At 37.2% G+C, this 18,514-nt stretch overlaps 4 protein-coding genes and 1 pseudogene across 4 annotated transcripts; 1 reads left to right on the forward strand and 4 right to left on the reverse strand.

Annotated features, from left to right (window-relative positions):
- Positions 1-1,281: 1,281 nt before the first annotated feature.
- Positions 1,282-4,304, reverse strand: LOC113696583 (receptor-like protein kinase FERONIA). The gene has a single exon (XM_027215978.2). The coding sequence runs from the start codon at positions 4,287-4,289 to the stop codon at positions 1,632-1,634; it is 2,658 nt and encodes an 885-aa protein (XP_027071779.1). The 5' UTR covers positions 4,290-4,304; the 3' UTR covers positions 1,282-1,631.
- Positions 4,305-5,743: 1,439 nt separating this feature from the next.
- On the reverse strand, positions 5,744-8,173 carry LOC140009791 (uncharacterized). The gene is made up of 3 exons (XM_072056111.1): positions 7,242-8,173; positions 6,749-6,866; positions 5,744-6,331 (listed from the first exon to the last, which is right to left on the reverse strand). Exons 1-3 carry the CDS (start codon positions 8,171-8,173, stop codon positions 5,744-5,746), a joined length of 1,638 nt encoding a protein of 545 aa, XP_071912212.1.
- Positions 8,174-10,643: 2,470 nt separating this feature from the next.
- On the forward strand, positions 10,644-10,753 carry LOC113697669 (U6 spliceosomal RNA; annotated as a pseudogene).
- A 2,743-nt stretch (positions 10,754-13,496) lies between these two features.
- On the reverse strand, positions 13,497-14,371 carry LOC113697616 (uncharacterized). The gene is made up of 2 exons (XM_027217301.2): positions 14,174-14,371; positions 13,497-14,084 (listed from the first exon to the last, which is right to left on the reverse strand). The coding sequence occupies exons 1-2, from the start codon at positions 14,369-14,371 to the stop codon at positions 13,497-13,499; spliced, it is 786 nt and encodes a 261-aa protein (XP_027073102.2).
- Positions 13,709-16,716, reverse strand: LOC113696584 (uncharacterized). The gene is made up of 4 exons (XM_027215980.2): positions 16,547-16,716; positions 14,935-16,015; positions 14,174-14,411; positions 13,709-14,084 (listed from the first exon to the last, which is right to left on the reverse strand). The coding sequence occupies exons 2-3, from the start codon at positions 16,010-16,012 to the stop codon at positions 14,386-14,388; spliced, it is 1,104 nt and encodes a 367-aa protein (XP_027071781.2). The 5' UTR covers positions 16,013-16,015; positions 16,547-16,716; the 3' UTR covers positions 13,709-14,084; positions 14,174-14,385.
- Positions 16,717-18,514: the final 1,798 nt, after the last annotated feature.

The raw sequence follows: 18,514 nt of genomic DNA on the forward strand, positions 1-18,514 counted from the left end.
TAGTGAAAATATAAATATGGTTAAAATAAGATCCTACTTTTTTGAAAGCAAAAATGAATATAGATCTGGTCATTTGTCTAAATATAATTGAGATCTAACCATTTTGTCCTTAAAAGAAATGACCACACATAGGTCACATGATAGATTCAAGATAAAAAGTCATCGAAAATCTAGGAAGAGAGCAAATTTTATCGACTTAATTTTGTATAGAATGTAAAGTTACAATTTAAAAAATGAAGAACAAAAGAATTTCATTTAATGAAATTTGAGAGACATTTTGAACAATTTTCAGTTTTAAAATTAAATTTGCTTAGGTCTCAAATTATCTGAAATTGTGTAAATAAAAAGGGAGAACAGCTTAAAGTGTTTGTATCTTTGACATATCTAGCTTTGAGAGCCAGTCTTTTTTTTTTGGCCTTTTCATTCTTATTTTTTTTTAAAAAAACCACATTAGCTGCCGGGCTTTGTAAGTCCAGCAGCCCAATATTTTTTTTTAAAAAAAATTTTGCCTGCACTATCATCATATCAGAGTATTATTTTTGTGATTTTTTTTTTACAATAATCAGAGGAATTGGCTCACACTGGAGGAGAATTGTCGTAGTAAGTAGCAGCCATGCCATTGGGTAGTTAAACTTAAACAGGCTCTTGCTCTTATTGGATGATTTCTCCATCTTTGATGTCCCTTGCCTCCTTGGACTTAAATTACTTTTTCTGAAACCACTATCGGTCCATCCTTTAGATAATGAGTGTATGGTTGGGAATGTTTGGATTGAGCCTTCCTTTCTATTGTAAACAACACTTTTTTAAAAAAAAAAATTTAAAAAAGTGTTGTTTCATGAAGTAATTAAACTTTTTTAAAAAAGTGTTACGAAATTTTCAAAGGTGTTACATTCCCAAATTTTCAAAGGTGTTACGAAAAGCAGTTCCAAAAGTTTTTCATTTCTAAGGGAAAAAAAATTAATGTAGAGCAATAATTTTGAAGAAACAATGGCATGCATGACCAAATTGGAAAAAAAAAAGTGATGGATCAGCCATGCATGTTACGTGGGGCACTTTCTTCTGCACCTTTGTGATAAGGATCCCAACATTTACTTCAAGCTACATTCAATCAATTTCCAAGCATTTGGGGAATTGCATCCCTGATTTGTAACACTAACATTTCAATAGCATTAAAATAGGTCAAGAAGCCCCCTTCTTTATGAACACTAAAAAAAATCCAATAACAAAAGAAAATATTAAAATCAACTGAAAAGAAAAAGAAAAGGAACATTGCACTGGATATAATGAATGCTACCAACATTGCACTGGATATAAGACCCTCGACTGTTATTTAGTTTAAATGTTTCCTTAATAATACGGCACAGCAACACAATTTTACATATTCTACGGGCACATTTTCAACCATCAAGGATTTATTTGATACTGAACCGGCTGTTTCCAAAACTAAACTTTGACTATGAGTTATAGTAGCGCTTGCATCAATCAAAACCACACTATACTATACATTTGCTACAAGAAAAAAAAAAGGACAGAGAGAGAAAGAAGAACGACACAGCATGCCAGACTCTTGTGTCCTCTGAAATGAATATTTTAGGTTCAAGCCTCAAGGTTGGTTTGTTGATTAAAAAACCTTACCGTCCAGTGGGATTCAGAATCTCAGAGAAAACACTGTCACACCTTGAAGTTGTCACTGCTTGCCGTGGATGTCCAAGTTGTAATGCCACCATCTCAATCTTGCCAGCAGAATCTTGATCGCCTTCTGATTCAGACATCACATCTGTATCATCATCGGTCATATTTTGCACATCTCCTCCATGCATATGCAAGGGAAATGGATCAGGACGACCACCCTCATTTTCAGCTGCCTCCTGGACTTGCAATGCAAATTCAAGGCCACCAACTACATCATCCATTCCCGGTCGTTGAATCCCTTGATCTTTCAAACAATTAATGGCCGTTTCAGCAAAAATCCTCAAACATTGGGGTGCAATCTCGCCCTTTACATCTGGGTCCACAAGTCGATGGATAATCCCTTTTTTGTAACACTTCTTGGCCCATTCAGCCAAGTTCACCTGCTCCTGGGGTAAGTCTAGAATAATAGGTGCCCGACCACACAAAACTTCAAACAAAACCACCCCGAATGAGTACACATCAGACTTGTCCGTCAATTGCTGTCTCGTGTAGTACTCCGGATCTATGTAGCCAAAACTCCCCTTGACCTGCGTGCTGATATGGCTGTAAATCCCACTCGGACCGAGTTTGGATAATCCGAAATCTGAAACTTTGGCCACCCATGCCTCGTCCAATAATATGTTGGTTGACTTGACATCGCGGTGAATGATAGTGTGCTTGGTGCCCGTGTGGAGATAATCCAACCCTTTGGCGGCGCCAATGCAGATTTGAAGGCGTTTTTTCCATGGGAGCGGTCGATTGTCTGTTCTGTAGAGATGATCGCGGAGGGTGCCATTAGCCATATAATCGTAAACCAAGATCATCTCACCCTTTTCATCACAGTAGCCTATCAAGGAAACCAAATGAAGATGTCTTAAATTTGATAGCATCTCGATCTCGGTTTGGAATTCACGGGCACCCTGTCTTGATGAAGGATTTAATCGCTTTATCGCAACCGTGGTTAGATTGTTGTCTATGTACCCTTTGTACACGTTTCCAAATCCTCCCGTCCCAATCAATAACTTGGAATCAAAGTTGGCCGTAACGGATCCAATCTCCTCCAACAAAAATCTTCTAAGCGACGATGAACCTGATGCTCCAGTCTTTGTTGAACTTGCCGGGGTTGAAAGTGGGGTCCAAGATGGCTTTGGAGCACTTTTCTTGTCCACGTCTTTTACCCCTCTCTTCCATCGCCACCGGAAAAACAAGAAACCAATGATTAAAACCATAGCAGCCCCTCCTGCTGCCCCTCCTCCGACGGCAGCAAAACGTACTCGAGATTTTCCACGATTCCCCTTGGGATCATGATTGGTCCCGTCAAGACTGCCGTCGGTGTTATTCAATTTGAACAATTCTAAGCCATTCAAGATTGCATCAGCATACTTTGGTTTGACATCAAGATTCGGGTGCAGAGCAAGAAACAAGTCTTGCTTGGTCTGGCGATCGTCTGGTGGGTTTGGAACGAACACGAGGTAGTCTCTGAATACCGGGACTTCTGGGCCGCCTGCCCAATGTATAACATCAGCTTCTGGCTCAGCTAATCTATCACCGATAAATATTATGAACACCCGTTCGTTCTCCGCTGTTATCAAATCGGGATTAATCTCACAAAAATGCAACCTCAGGAGATAATAAAACCCAGAATCAACAGGAAACATCCAGCTCAAGTTGAACGAGGTGCTAAACTGTCCCATCACCCTTGCGGTACTATAAACTATCGGGGGTGCGGTGAAATTTGGGGTTTCTTTAGTGTACTTGATGGCCCGATCATAATCACTCAACTGATTTCCTTCATCTGCGCCCCAGAGGAATTTGAAATCGGAAGTCCATCTGCGGAACATCCCACTATCGTCCACCTCAGAAACAGCATTACCTCCTACGTTGAGCCTGTAAAGAGCTTCAAAGGCAGTCTTGTTCTGATCAAACTCAAACTGAACATTTGGATAATCCACGAATTTAAGGGGATTGCTGAGCATAACATGTTTACCCATGTAGAGATCTTCCGGGGTTGAAACAACTTCAATTCCATTAACGAAAGCGTAGGAATTCGAAGAGGGCAAAAAGGTAACGTTGAGGAACTGATTCATATCCTGAATATTGATGATATATTCTTTAACAACCGAATTGATTATATGTTCTTCAAAAACAAAGGGTGGCGAGAATCCCTTGCTAGAAACTGTGAGATATGCGCTAAAGTTACTGAGAAGAGTGAAGTTATTAGCCTTGACATTGAAGAAAGACTCCGTTGTGTTGAGACCGCCGGAGTACGAGGTAGGGTAGAAGTAAAGGCGGAGGAACTTTTTGCCTAGGCTGACAGGGAAGGTATAAGAGAATTGAGAACGGATGATTCGGGCACTTGAAAAAGGGACTCCGCTGACTGAGGAGTCTAGCTCATCAGTGGCTGTGACTGCTGATGAAATATTTGCCATGTCGTTCGGTGAGAATTTTGAGCCCACGTCGCCGTCCCATTTCCGGCCATCAACTGAGGTTGAATTCGAGGATGAGCCGCAGTTGATCAGGATATAATCTGTGGGGGTGTAAGGTTGAGCACTGCCAGTGGAAGCGATGACAAACAACAAATTGAAGAGAAAGCAGAGGTATACAAGAAAAAGGAACATTGGAGCAAAGACTTGCAGGGAAAAATAAACAATATTCCCTCCGTCCCACTTTGATAGTTCTGGTTCTTTTTTCACACAGTTTAATAAAAAATAGTTAACTTTGTTGGAACAATCAATTTAGGTAGCTATTTTCCTAAAATACCCTCACATTAATTAGAGTACAACTTTATGGGAACTTGAATTGATGGTAAAAAAAGAATCAACTCTCATTAAATGGGGTAGGTTTATAGTAACAACAACTTACATTGAATAAGGGTATTTTAGGAAAATTAAAATACAACTACATTCTTCAATTGGAAAGTGGACTACAATTTGGGACAGACGAAAAAGGAAAATAGGACTATCAAAGTGGGACGGAGGGAGTATATTTTTTCGGCTCAAATGGTAACTCACTTTTCTGATGGAAAAATTGGTCGTTATTCCATTGAAGCGTAGGATTGGGATTTCGCCATTTGCCTTTAAGAAATGTCGTGGAATTTAAAGTCCCCAATTCAGATGAATAAGGAAACGGTAGTAGAATTAACATCATGAAGTGAGGATGGCAGTTTTAGTGTGGACTTGTTAAGTTGGAAAAGTCAATTCATTGGTTCCATAACCCAACTCCGACCAAGTTTCTGGCTTAGAGTCATATACCCCACCACATGCAATTATAGCAGGGGCAAAATGGAAAAACAAATTCTTCCCAATCAAAACTAAAAGAGAAAATGATGAATTTCATCCCTTATATTTTTGCAAAATATTTTTTATGTCTCACATATTTAAAGCTTGTAAAATCTATACCCTTACAAGTTAGAGATGTACTACTAATTTCATCCAAAAATCGAGTTTTTATCAACTTCTAGGCAAAGGGTTGCACACCCTAGCTACATTACAATATTTCAAGGCTATTAATCAACTAAATGACCAAAACAAAAGCAAACGGCGAATTAAACCTCGTTACTTCGCTGACTGATACATGTTTCATTATTTGAAGGAAATAGTAATGCATAGCCACCAAGCCAGAAAAATTCGACTGCAAATTGTTGATGTAGTAATTTGTAAAAGCAAGATAAAATTCTTCTATGTTTCAATGATGTTTACTTTTTTTTTTCGCTTGCTCTACTTTTACACTGCTCTCATCTGTTGTTTTATCAACAGATTCATAGACGAATTTTTCCTGTTCATATTTTCTTCAAATAATCAACATGCATTAACTAGTGAAGCAACGAGATTCTAGTGCGACATCTACTTTTGTCTTCGTCATTTGGTTGACTAATAGGCCTTGAGATGATTTACATTTAGTTGGATATGAAAATATATAGAGACATGCTCAGGCTGAATGTTCTCGGGTGGAAAGTTGATTTAGATTTCGTTGTGGGATGAAATTGGTACATGTTCAAAATGACAGGATGGTTTTTTTTTTTTTTGACAAACGATAACATTTTTATAGATATTAACACTTGATAGTCCAAGGGCTAATTACAAAAAGGGGTAACTACCCCCATATCTTTCCTAGCTAATATTGAAAACCAAACTGGGAATGAATCTTCCCATTCAAAATTTCTAGTTGCCTTGACTGCAAATTGCGCCAATTCATGGCTACAACTATTAGCAGTTCTGGGGACAAAAGAGAAATTGCAACTTTCAAATCTTTTCTTCAGGACATCAATGTCTTCCAGGAGAGTTTGGAGTCTACCTTCCTGGACATTGTCCGTATTGATGAGGCTCACAATGTACTTGCAGTCAGATTGGACTTCTATATTTGTCCATCCTGCACCTTGAGCCATTTCCAGCGCATTTCTGATTGCTAGAGTTTCCTCTCTGGCTGCATCCCCTTTCCTCCTGTCAGTAATTCCCTTCGCTTTCACTATCACCCCTTGCCAGTTCCTTGCAATGATCCCCAAACCTGATCTGACCATTTTAGCTGAAATTGCTGCGTCTGTGTTGATCATCATTGTTCCTTCCTTGGGAGGCTCCCACCACTGCTGGACCTGTCGTTCCATTTCAAGAGCTGAAGTTGTTCTCGTGTCTGATTCATTTGCTGCATCGTACTCTATCCATTCCTGCTATGCCTTGTCAATTATTTCTTTTGCATCCACTACCTCACACTAGAATGTTAACTTGTTTCTCGCTTTCCAGATCTGCCATAAAAGGTTCACCGTAAGCCTGATCCTATCTGCTCCTTGTGTCTCCTTTGCTACTTGCATCACGGCTTCCCACCATCTCCACAAGTTACCTTGTAGTGCAACTAAGACTTCCCACCTTACTGGAGCTAACTTCCATACCACTTTAGCTTTTGGGCAGAAGAAGAAAATGTGCTCGATTGTTTCCGTTTCCTCTCCACAGTAGTATCATATCTTGTTGTTGGTTCCAAATCTCTTGTATAGAGCTTCATTTGTGGCCATTCCATTTTGCAAACATCTCCATAAGAAATGTTTCAGTTTCATCTTCACATTTAAGCTCCACAATCTTTTCCATACTGTATGCTTTCTAACTTCCCAGCTGGTTTCCGGATCATGTGCAAGTCTTCGATTCCCTTTTTCACTTTGCTCCTTCGCCACAGCATAACCAGATTTCACAGTGTAAATCCCAGACTTGCTATAATTCCAAAACAACCAGTCTTTTCTATCATATAAGCTAAGGGGGATATTAGTAATGAGATTTACATCACATATTCTATTATGAAGTCCTAATTTTGAATTATCTTGTTTAAAAAAAAAAAAAATAGTAATGAGATTTACATCAGTTACATTAAACCAGTATTGCAAGAGATCATTCTTCCACTTTCCCCCCTCTATTAGCTCATGAACAAACTCGAGCTGACATCCTATTGGCTTAACCGTAGTTACTCTTCCATCAGCCAATCCAGGTATCCATCTGTCATGCCAAATCTTCACTGACCTTCCATCTCCCACTCTCTTCTATAGCCCCTGTTGAAGTAGTTCTCCCCCCTTATGCATACTTTTCCAGCACCAAGAAGCATTATTAGGTGGCTGTTGTCCTAACCAGCCCTCCTCTTTCATGTACTTAGCCTTCAGGACTTTGCTTACTAACAAATTTGGATTGGTAACAATTCTCCAAATTTGTTTTGCAAGCAGAGCCATATTGGAGGCTTCCAGGTCTCTAAAACCCATCCCCCCTTTCCCTTTGACCCCAGAAAGTTTGCTCCATCTCACCCAATGTATCTTCTTTTCAGATTCCCCCCCACCCCACCAGTACCTTGCAATTCTAGCACTTATGGCCTTACACAATCCTTTGGGTAATTTAAAGTAGGACATAATGTAAGAAGGCATGGCCATGATGACTGATTTGATCAACACCTCTTTACCCCCTTGGCTAAGCAACTTTTGTTTCCAGCCTTGAAGCTTACTACAAATGTTACTTATCAAATACCCAAAGACCTGGTTTTTAGCTCTCCCAATGGTCATCGGAAGGCCTAGGTATTTACCACTATGAGCCTCCCTCATGTTATCCAACACTTCACTAATTTCCCCTCTAAGCATCATGGGAGTATTTCTAGAAAAGAACATGGCAGATTTGTCAAAATTTACTACCTGTCCCGTGGCTTTGCCATACAGCTGGATTATCTCCTTGACCTTCTGAGCTTCTTGTTTGCTAGCTTTACAACACAAAAGGGAGTCATCTGCAAAAAATAAATGTGAAACCATGGGTCTGTCTTTGCAGATTTTTATACCAGTTATGTCTTTATTATCCACAGCTTTCTTGATTAGATTTGAGAGCCCTTCCGTGCATATGATAAACAAATAAGGAGATAGAGGATCTCCTTGTCTAATACCTCTGGAAGGTTTGACACATCCTACCTTTTGTCCATTTAAATTAAAGGAGTAAGAAACAGTGGAAATACAAGTCATGATCCAGTGAACAAAAGTAGGACAAAAACCCATGTGTATCATAATTCTACCAACAAAATTTCCACTCCACCCTATCATAGGTTTTAGACATATCAAGCTTAATGGTCATGAAGCCTACTTTGCCAGATCTCTTGCTTTTCAGGAAATGTTGAAGTTCATGAGCGATGATAACATTGTCTAGAATTTGTCTACCTGGAACAAAAGCAGATTGGGATGGGCTAATGCTGTGCTTAAGAACTTTTTTCAGTCTATTAGCCAAAAGCTTTGAAATGGTTTTGTACAAAACATTGCATAGACTAATAGGTCTGAAATTAGTTAACATCACGGGGTTATCAACCTTGGGAATTAGGGAAATGATGGTCTCATTTATAGACTTAAGGAGATTACCCGTATGAAAAAAACTAGTAATGGCATTGACCATGTCACCTTTTATAATACTCCAGTATGTTTGAAAAAAGCACGGGGACATACCGTCAACTCCAGGAGCTTTGTTAGGAAACATAGAAAAATTGGCTTGTTTGATTTCCAACTCGTCCACAGGTTTAATCAACTGAGCGTTCATGAGATTGGAAATAGTGCGCGGTATGCCTTGTAGCACTTCATCAAATTCTGTTGGATTATTGGATGTGAAGAGCTTCTTGTAGTGCTTACACAATTCTTCCTCAATTTCCTGATCGCTCCTACACCACTCCCCATCATTCTTTTGGAGGATGCTGATCCTGTTTCGTTTCCTTTTGGCCATGACACTTTGGTGAAAATACGCAGTATTTTTGTCCCCCTCCTTGAGCCATCTACTTCTTGATTTCTGGCTCCAGTATAGCTCCTCCTCCTTATAGGCTTTGCTTAACTGAAGCTTCAAAGCTGTAATGACTCCCTTATTGCACATCTCATCCGCCTCTCTAGCTGCCTTCAATTGCTCCTTTGTCTCCTGAATTTTTGCCTTTGCATTACTTTTGCTGTCCCGTTCCAATCAATCAATGCAAGTCTGCACTCCTTAATTTTCCTCACTACTTTAAACATTCTGGACCCTTGTTGTTCTCTCCCCCAAGCCGTTTTAATTACCACTTCAGATGCTTTGTCTTTTGCCCATCTTTGATCAAAGAAAAACCTTCTTTTTCCTCTCCTTTGTTATGGGTTCGTATCCACCAGAAGAAGGCAGTGATCGGATGCCTCTTTTTCAATATGCTCACAAGTTACATTTTCATATAGCTGCATCCATCCAACACTCCCTAAACATCTATCCAACCTCTCCTTTACCTCACCCTTCCCGTCCCATGTATTACTCCAGGTCCAAGGAACCCCTACAAATCCTATATCCACCAGCTCATTCCCAGAAATGAAGTTATTGAAGTCCCTAAAGCTACCCTCTGATCTTTCTCTCCCTCCCCATTTCTCTCCATTAGAGCAAATATCATTAAAATCTCCCATTACAGCCCATTTATCACCCCAATCCCTCTTTTTTTTCCTCTATTGTTTTCCATTGGTGTTTCCTAACTCTATCCTCCATACTAGCATACACGCCTATCAGCCACCAGTCATCATTTGTTTGCTTATCTACTACCTTCGCAGCGATGTACCAATCCGCACCTTGTACCTCCAGCCAAACCACATGACAGGGATGGTTTTGCTTTCCTTTGAATGTGATGCATGAAAGAAAATATTTTCAAATATGTGAGGGACAAAGTTGGTCATTTCCTCATTTAATTTTAAAGGGGAAGAGTTTTACCTTTCGATTTTGCCCCTAATATATTAAGCGCGTGATTGGGGTATGTAATTCTTAGCTGGAGAGTTGATCGAATTTGATTTATGGGATTAAAGTGGTATATTTCCAAAATATAAGGCATTATTTTATGAATTAATTTTCTATACACCAACAACATATACACTTTCACCATTAGATGCATGACATGTAATCCGAATTTAAATTTGAAACTCAAATTTTGCATATGTGTCGTATATCCGATCGTGATAGTGAATACATCGTCAGTGTATAAAAGATTTACTCTTATTTTATACCATTGTAAGTATGGGGCACGAAAAAATCTTTTCTAAAAAATAAGGGACTAATTGGGTCTTTTTTTTTTATTTTTGGGCGAAGGTGCTTGGTACAAAAATCTATTTACCATAGCTGTGAGAATGAAATAGGAGGATTTACATTAATTGATCAGAACTTGATTTTGGGGTGCAGAGATGCTGAGAACATCCATGATAATTTAGCAAGAAAGAAGGAATAAGGACATAGAAGTTTTCTCCTTTCTAGTGGTGGGGTTAAATTCTTATCATTTCTTGTCATCCTCGAGCAAGTCTTTTGATCAACGTTACTTTTTTTTAAATTCAAATGATCGTCATTTTTAGAGGACAATTGTAAGTTATCTTGGAAATTATAATGAATAAAATTATCTTTTTCAATTGAAAAAATATCAAATTATACTGTAAACATTAAATTATTATGTATATCTTGGTTCAGGTGCTCATTTCCCTTTATCATACAATATAAAGGAATGGTCTGTCCTTTGGAACATCCAATAAAATTGGAACGATATAGAGAAGATTTGCAAAGACTATGCAAGTGTGACACACAAAAATGAGAAAAAAAGGATGGTCTAATTTTTTATTGGTGTTCGTTGTAGGGTTAGGTATTAAAATACAACTCAAAAAAAGATTGATGGATAAAATCAAAAGATGCGTGAATAGTATAGCACACTTAGCAATTTCCTTTGTCCTGGGCATTGGTCTCCAAAAGAATCCTTTAATGGCAGAAGAAATACCAACACGAGTTGATTTACAAGTTACAACTCATCGGATCTACAAGTTACAACTCATGGAATTATGTACTTTTGATTTTAAAACTTCAATCTTAATTACATGACTACTTCACAAAAGACTCATTTGCTAGGAAAAAAAAAACTTGGCAAGCTAGAGTGGTGGCCTGTGGGTACTAGCAGTGATATACTGATATTACACAAAATAAAGTAGTGGATGCTGCCGCGCCGGGGGGGGGGGGGGGGGGGGGGGGGGGGGAGAACATCTTTTGTTTTCTCTTTTCGACGTGTTTGCAGGAAAGTTAATGAGCTAGGAAAAGGGCCAAAAAAAAAAAAAAGTTATGAAGTGAGATAAAAGCGGACGAATAAAGTGGGCTTCTATTATTAGTGTTTTGAAAAGGGAAAGTGTCTCAACATAAGAAAGCAATAGACATGAGTGTCTGTAGTAAAATGATAAATCGTAAGAAAAAATATTAAAAAATGGATTATTCAATTTATTTTCTATATTTAATAATCAACTTAGCTAACGGTTGGTCAATGAGCACTCGTCACAAACATTCAAATGTTAGTTTTTTTTTTTTTTTTTGAAAAAATACAGTGAATTTAGGAAGTGTTTAAATAAATGGGGCTCAATAATTATGATTGAATTTATTCATAGGGTAATTTAAGTGTAATTTAGTTGTACTAACAAGTTCTACATTAAAAAAATCTTTTAATAATTATAATTTTTTTTAATGAGAATGGGTATTAGCTAATGCACTTGATTTATACCAAAGATTACACTGTGAAAGCACGTACTTACGCTCCTTGTCCTTCTTGAATTCAAACACACTTTCCTTATTTAATTTTAATTTACTAAATAGCTTGCGGATGAGACCTCTCTTGATGGGTCCAAGTGATGAATCCATACTTAGGTTCATACCTTAGATTTTCATATAGGAGATTTCTAACGAGTGCCTATACACCTAAATCATACCTTATTAGCTACATAAATTCACAATATATTTTTTCTAATTAATATTACTTTTTTCAAAATATGAACACTTGAAATCCATTATTGGACATTCCTTTGACAGACTCTTTCATATATAACCATTCTACTCTGAATAACTAACCTGTGATCATTAAAAATTGAACCGAAATTCAAATTAAATAAAATATTTTTATTGATTAAATGCTAGTCAAATTGATTGCAAATTCAAGCATCGCAATAGGCAGACCTTTCTGGGATCTACAGCTTCTTTTATCTTGGATCATGCACAATGCAGCAGCATTGAAGACCACTAAATCCAGGAACGCATAAAAATCATTCACATGAGAAGAATTATTCGTATATGACAGGAGACAACAAAGCAACCAATTAGTTTGAAAATTTTAGGATTAGCTTCCCCTCCCCGTGAACGGGGTTTGCTTTTAAAAAAAATGTTTGGAAGCCAAGACATCAACATGCCAAGGGCTTAGAATCTGTAGAATAAACAAATAAATTGAACTCCATTTGAAATTCCAACTTGATAAACTTGAGACTTAAATCAAACACCCAATTTCATTTGCCAAAATCTTTGATCAAAGGCTCGATTGATTTGTGAACTCCACTTTCGAGTTTCTATCAATGTATGATACAGCTTAGGTAGAAGCATTACCATTAGAATATCCAGAAAGAACAAGAGTCACGAGGATGAGTGAAACCAATTGAACGCTCCTTGATGCCATTGTGCTGTTTGTTGATGCCAAACCAATATGAACAGCACATACAACAGAACTAGCCTTGCCTATTTATAACGAAATGATATTGATAATTAGAAACGTGTCATCACTTATGTGGTTCAGATTTAGGTTCAGGTTGACCTGTATACACACTTTGACAAATGGCTTATCCGTATATTAAAGCTTTTGAAAATCCGATTCATCATCTTCGAGTGAGACAATTGACAGATTAATTGGCTATTGTCGTTTTTTGCTTTTTTTTTTTTCTCTTGAGTGGTTTTTTATGTGGAACCGTTTCTAAATGAAACTGATAGAAGACCAACTTTCAAAAAAGATTTACCAACCGTTTGGTTGGTGGGTTTTCTACTCTTCAATGGGTAGAGAAAGTGCTTTATACCCATATATAGATGATGTTTGATATACTTCTATGGGTATTGTTCAATCACAATCAAAAACCCAAAAGTAGGTAATGGTCATTACTGACCAATTTGTGGGGGGAAATGAACCCCATTGACGAATTTAATACTAAATGACATAAGAAAAATACAAAAAGAATGAAGATACGGCTATCTGTCCATAGCGACACCAGTCTTTCTTTCTTCTTGTACTCTTTTTTTTTCTCCTTTTTCCTTTTCTTTTTGTGTTTTTGTAAGCATACTGATGTTCCTTCCTTTCCTTTATTCTCTCCTCCAATCTTTTTCTTCTTCTTTTCTCTTGATGGCCAGTAGGTGGCGGTGGTCAGGGACGGAGCCAGAAATTTATTTTTGGGGGGGCTGAAGTGTATTAAAAATTTTTTTTTGTGACGAAATAAATATATTTAATAAGTAAAATTTAGAATCAATAATTATAAAAATAATAAAAACATATAATTATACATACCCAAAAATTTGTTATTGATTAACACTTGAAGTATTGGTAGTTGTTGCACTCGAATAACGAAGAGGAGGCAATTGCATTCTGCGAGTCTTCATCCGTTGAAAACGTTGCAATATTTGCTCATTTTCAATTGTTGCAAAAATATCCTTCTCGATGTATACAACCAGACAGTCATTCATCCACTCGTCTCCCATTTTGTTGCGCAAATCAGTCTTGACAATATTCATTGCAGAAAATACTCTTTCAACAGAAGCAGTCGCAACTGGTAGAACTAATGCCAACTGGATCAGACGATAAACCAATGGAAAAACTGTATTTTTACCAGTTTTAACCATTTGTTGAGCAAGACTTCCCAAATCTCCAACTTCTGAAAATTGAGGATCGCGTTGCACATTATAAATATAATTTCGAAGTTGAGACTCAAGATATAAATAATCGTTACTTGAGAAGTCTTCAGGATATAAATCAGCAAGACGGAGTAGTTTCTGCACATTGAATTGAGAGAAAGAACTTTTTGGATCAAGACATGCTATGCAACTAAGCAATTCCGTGCTAACTTCCGAGAAACGATTATTCATCTCTTGTATAATTAAATCAACAACCTGACATCACAACAATAATAAAATTAATAACTAAGAAAATCTGTTAACAAGTAACAAATGTAATGAAATAATAATTTCAAAAATAATACCTCACAAAAAATTTCCACGCGATAATGATGAAAATTAGTGATGGTTTGACCTCTGCGACTGCGCCTGGCATTGCCACGGATTGCTATACTGTCTTCCATATCAATCACAGGAATCATATTCAACTCACAAAAATTGTTGACTTCATCTAAAATTATTTGCCATCCCTCTTCCCTAAAGTCTTGCAATTGAGATTTCATAGTATCAATCAAACTCATGGCTTGGACAATATTTTGATCCCTTTGTTGCAAAACAAGTGACAAGTCATTTGTGATTCCCAATAAATACTTCATCAGGTGCAATGCAAAAACAAACTCATAATCATTCATTCTATCAATCAAACCCCTGGCCATACCTCTATTGTCAGAAGTGGAGGCATCATCTTGTATATTTCCCAATATTCCAATCACCGAAGCCCACATAGAGGATAGACGAAGTAATGTTAGATAGTGTGATCCCCAACGAGTATCCCCTGGTCTTGCTAAACTAGTTTCTTGATTTTTGCCTTTTCCACTAATAATATCTCCACTGTCTAAAAGTGTAACAATCTTATCATGTTATATTTGTCTTAATTGATCTCTCCTTTTACATGATACTCCAGTTAAATTGACAATCATAGAGACATAGACAAAGAATTCACTGACAATGATATTTCCCTTAGCAACAGCAACAATAACTAACTGGAGTTGGTGAGCAAAACAGTGAATATACATCGCATAGGGATTTTCTTGTAATATAAGGGCCTTCAAACCATTGAACTCACCTCGCATATTTGAAGCTCCATCATATCCTTGACCTCTCAATTTGGATAATGATAATCCGTGTTGCGCGAATAAAGAATCAATTGCATCTTTCAAACAAAGAGATGTGGTGTCAGACACATGTACAATTGCAAGGAAACGTTCAATCACACGCCCTTCTTTGTTCACATATCTCAAAATAACTCCCATTTGCTCTTTCACTGAACTGTCTCGAGACTCATCAACTATTAGGGAAAAATAATTGTCTCCAATATCATTGATTATAACACTTGTGATCTCTGAGGCACAAGCATGTGCCAGCTCTTTTTGAATCATTGGAGAAGTTAGTTGATTATTTGCAGGAGCATTTTGATTTACAACCTCAAAAATCTCAGTATTTCGCTGGCTATACCACTCAAACAATTCAAGAAAATTGCCTCTATTTGAAGAACTAGTTGACTCATCATTTCCACGAAAAGCCAATCCTTGCTTCAAAAGAAAGCGGGTCACATCCAGAGCAGCAGTTAAACGGGTGCGATATGCAATATCTATTTCGCGCCCACAAGATCGTAGCACATTTGACACACTATGCCTTTGATCTTGAAAACTTTCAAACTGTATTCTAGCATCATTATGGCAACTATTCACAGCTCCAATATGTTCATTAAATCTTTCCATTGCCTTTTTCCAATTATTGAATCCCGTTTTTGTAAAGGCATCCTCTGCATATCGACCTCCCTTATTTTGTGTTTTGAAAAGAAAGCACCAAAAGCAAAACGCCGCATCTTTCGATATGCTATACTCTAACCATACAAACTTTTGATACCAACTATCTTGGAAACTTCTATGTTGTTTACCAAATGATGTTTTTGGATACATATGGCCAATCGGTTGGCAAGGTCCCCTAGTCAAATACTCTCTTCGGACATGGTCTCGAAGAGAAATATCAAATTTCTCAACTGATTTTCGTAATCCCGGATCACTAACAATATCATTTAAATTCAATTCCACACAAGATTGATTTTGAACTGGTTCACTAATATTAGGCTCATTTGAAGATTCACCACTACGGACTCGTTTAGGTTTAAAGAATCTCTCCATTTTCTGTCACAATTAAATAATTGTGGTTAAATTCAATAAAATTATGCAATTCAATAATCAATTAATTTAAAATTCATATAAATAATTCTTTAATTTAATAATAAATTCATATTACTTATATTTCTCAATTTATAAAATTCATTATATAAAATTATCAAAAAGTTAAAATAAGGTACAACTAAATACCCATATAATTTCTAATTCAATCTCATAAAATTTTGAATTTATATTTACATTCAAAATTTCTAATTCACATAATTAATTCTTAAAATTTCAAATATAAAACTAACAAAATTTTAAAAACTAAATACAACCTAAAATCTATACAATTTCTAAACTAATTTCTAATTTAAATTTAATATCATTAAATTTTTTAATGTAATCTTTCAAATTCTTAAATTACATTAACATAAACTAAATAAAAATTAATCTTAATCAAATTAATATCAAGATACTCAAAATTCAAAAATAATTTAAACATATAATTAACAAAAATATAAAGATGAATATTGTAATTTAAACCAAAAAACTAACCTAAAAGATTTATGTGAATGGAATGGTGGAGAGTTGGAGTCTTGGAGCCTTGAATTGAAGGCTTGAAGCAGGATGGTAGAATCTCAACTGAAGCTTCTTGGAGTTCTTGGAGCCTGGCGTGAGTGGCGTCTTCTTCTTGGAGTTGGAGACTTGGAGTCTTCGTGAGTGGCTTCGGTGTTTGGCCTTTGGCCTTTGGCATTGGCGGCGTGCTTTTGCATCAGATGAAGCCTTAGGGCTTCATCTGATGTATTTTTTTTTTCCCTCATTATACAAAACGACGTCGTTCCACTAAAAGTGAAACGACGTCGTTTTGTATTTAGAGGGCAAAAAAAAAATTCAACATAAATTGGGTCATCTTCTTCCTCGGACCTCAGCAGTCAGCAGACTCAGCAGTCAGCACGGCAGGCTGGCAGCGGCTTTCCAGGCCCAGCTCTTCTTCACTTCCTCTGCAGCATTCATGGAGGCATGGAGCCATGGAGGATGGTAGATCTGGATCACCGTGGGGGGACTGGGCTGGGCTGGGCTGGCCGCCGGAATCCCCTATATGGCTATATATAGGGGATTTTCCGGCGGCTTGGGGGGGCTTAAGCCCCCACCAGCCCCCCCTTAAATCCGTGCCTGGCGGTGGTGTTGGTGGCCATTGTGAATTGCTTGGGTGAAGCTTTTGGTTTTTTGGCAATTATTGTGACTTTGACAAATTTTTCTTTATGAAACCTTAACACCCGTAATTTTGTGATTTGCAGGCAAAACATAGCATCACCTTGTGTCTGTCTGTGTGTTTTTTTTTTTTTTTTGGTCTTCAAGATTTTAAGTTTGACTCCATGTGTTATTGGACAATTCGATGTCAAATTAATTTAAAATTTAACTTCTCCAAAGTGAGATGATTTTTTTGATAGTCATTTGGTATATAAATTTTTTGAACTAGTTGAAGTGGCTTGCCACTTTAGTGGTGATGGTGGTTGAAAGTGGTTAAGGTTTAGTATTGGAACTTAGGAAGAAGAAGGGAAAATAAAAAAAAAATTGAAAACCCATTCCTTTTGATTACAATACCAAACAATCAATAAGTTTTTGGCAATACTCATTGCCATCGAAGAATTTTTATAGCCATTGCTACTGCTATTCCGTAGGGTATGCCAAACGGGTGGTTGGATATGGCAACCAACACGCCTGAGGATGGAGAAATAAGGCAGGGGTGGGAGTGGGGGATTTTTTAACCCCACCTCAAGTGGGGCAAGGGATGGGGGAACATATCACGCTCCATCCCCCGCCTAAATTTTGACGTAGTATAACATCTATGTATGTTTATATATATATATATAGAGAGAGAGAGAGAGAGAGAAAACTAGAAGGAATTAGGCTGTGCAAGCACAGCTTAGCCCTACCTATAAAATTCTGGTTAAATGCATCACATTATAATTGCTTTCAAATAAAGAGCAATTACAATTGCTAAAAAATAAGGTTTATTTTTAGTAGAATGTTCCAAAAGTTTGCTCCAACTTGCTTATTGTAATGTAGTAGAGATATATTGTTGTATTGTATGGACAAATAGCGATAAAGAATTTAAAAACCAAACACATGAAAAATGCAAAACCAGTTCAAAATGACAGGATGGTTTTTTTCGGCTCAAATGTTCTGATGGAAAAATTGGTCGTTATTGCATTGAAGCGTAGGATTGGGATTTCGCCATTTGTCTTTAAGAAATGTTGTGGAATTTAAAGTCCCCAATTCAGATGAAGGGTCTGTTTGGTTGGAAGTAAAATGTTTTCCTTGGGAAAATATTTTCCGTGGAAGTAATTTTCCATGAAAATCATTTCCCTTTCATCATTTTCAGGTGTTGGAAAATCATTAACTCTCTAAGCGTGGACTTGTTAAGTTGGAAAAGTCAAGTCATTGGGCAGATTTAATGCATCAAGTCATTAGGCCAATGGCCACTTGCCATTTGGTCCAGTGGTCATCACCATATTTGGT

Source organism: Coffea arabica, chromosome 6e, assembly GCF_036785885.1.
Source record: "Coffea arabica cultivar ET-39 chromosome 6e, Coffea Arabica ET-39 HiFi, whole genome shotgun sequence".
Taxonomy (NCBI): Eukaryota; Viridiplantae; Streptophyta; class Magnoliopsida; order Gentianales; family Rubiaceae; genus Coffea; species Coffea arabica.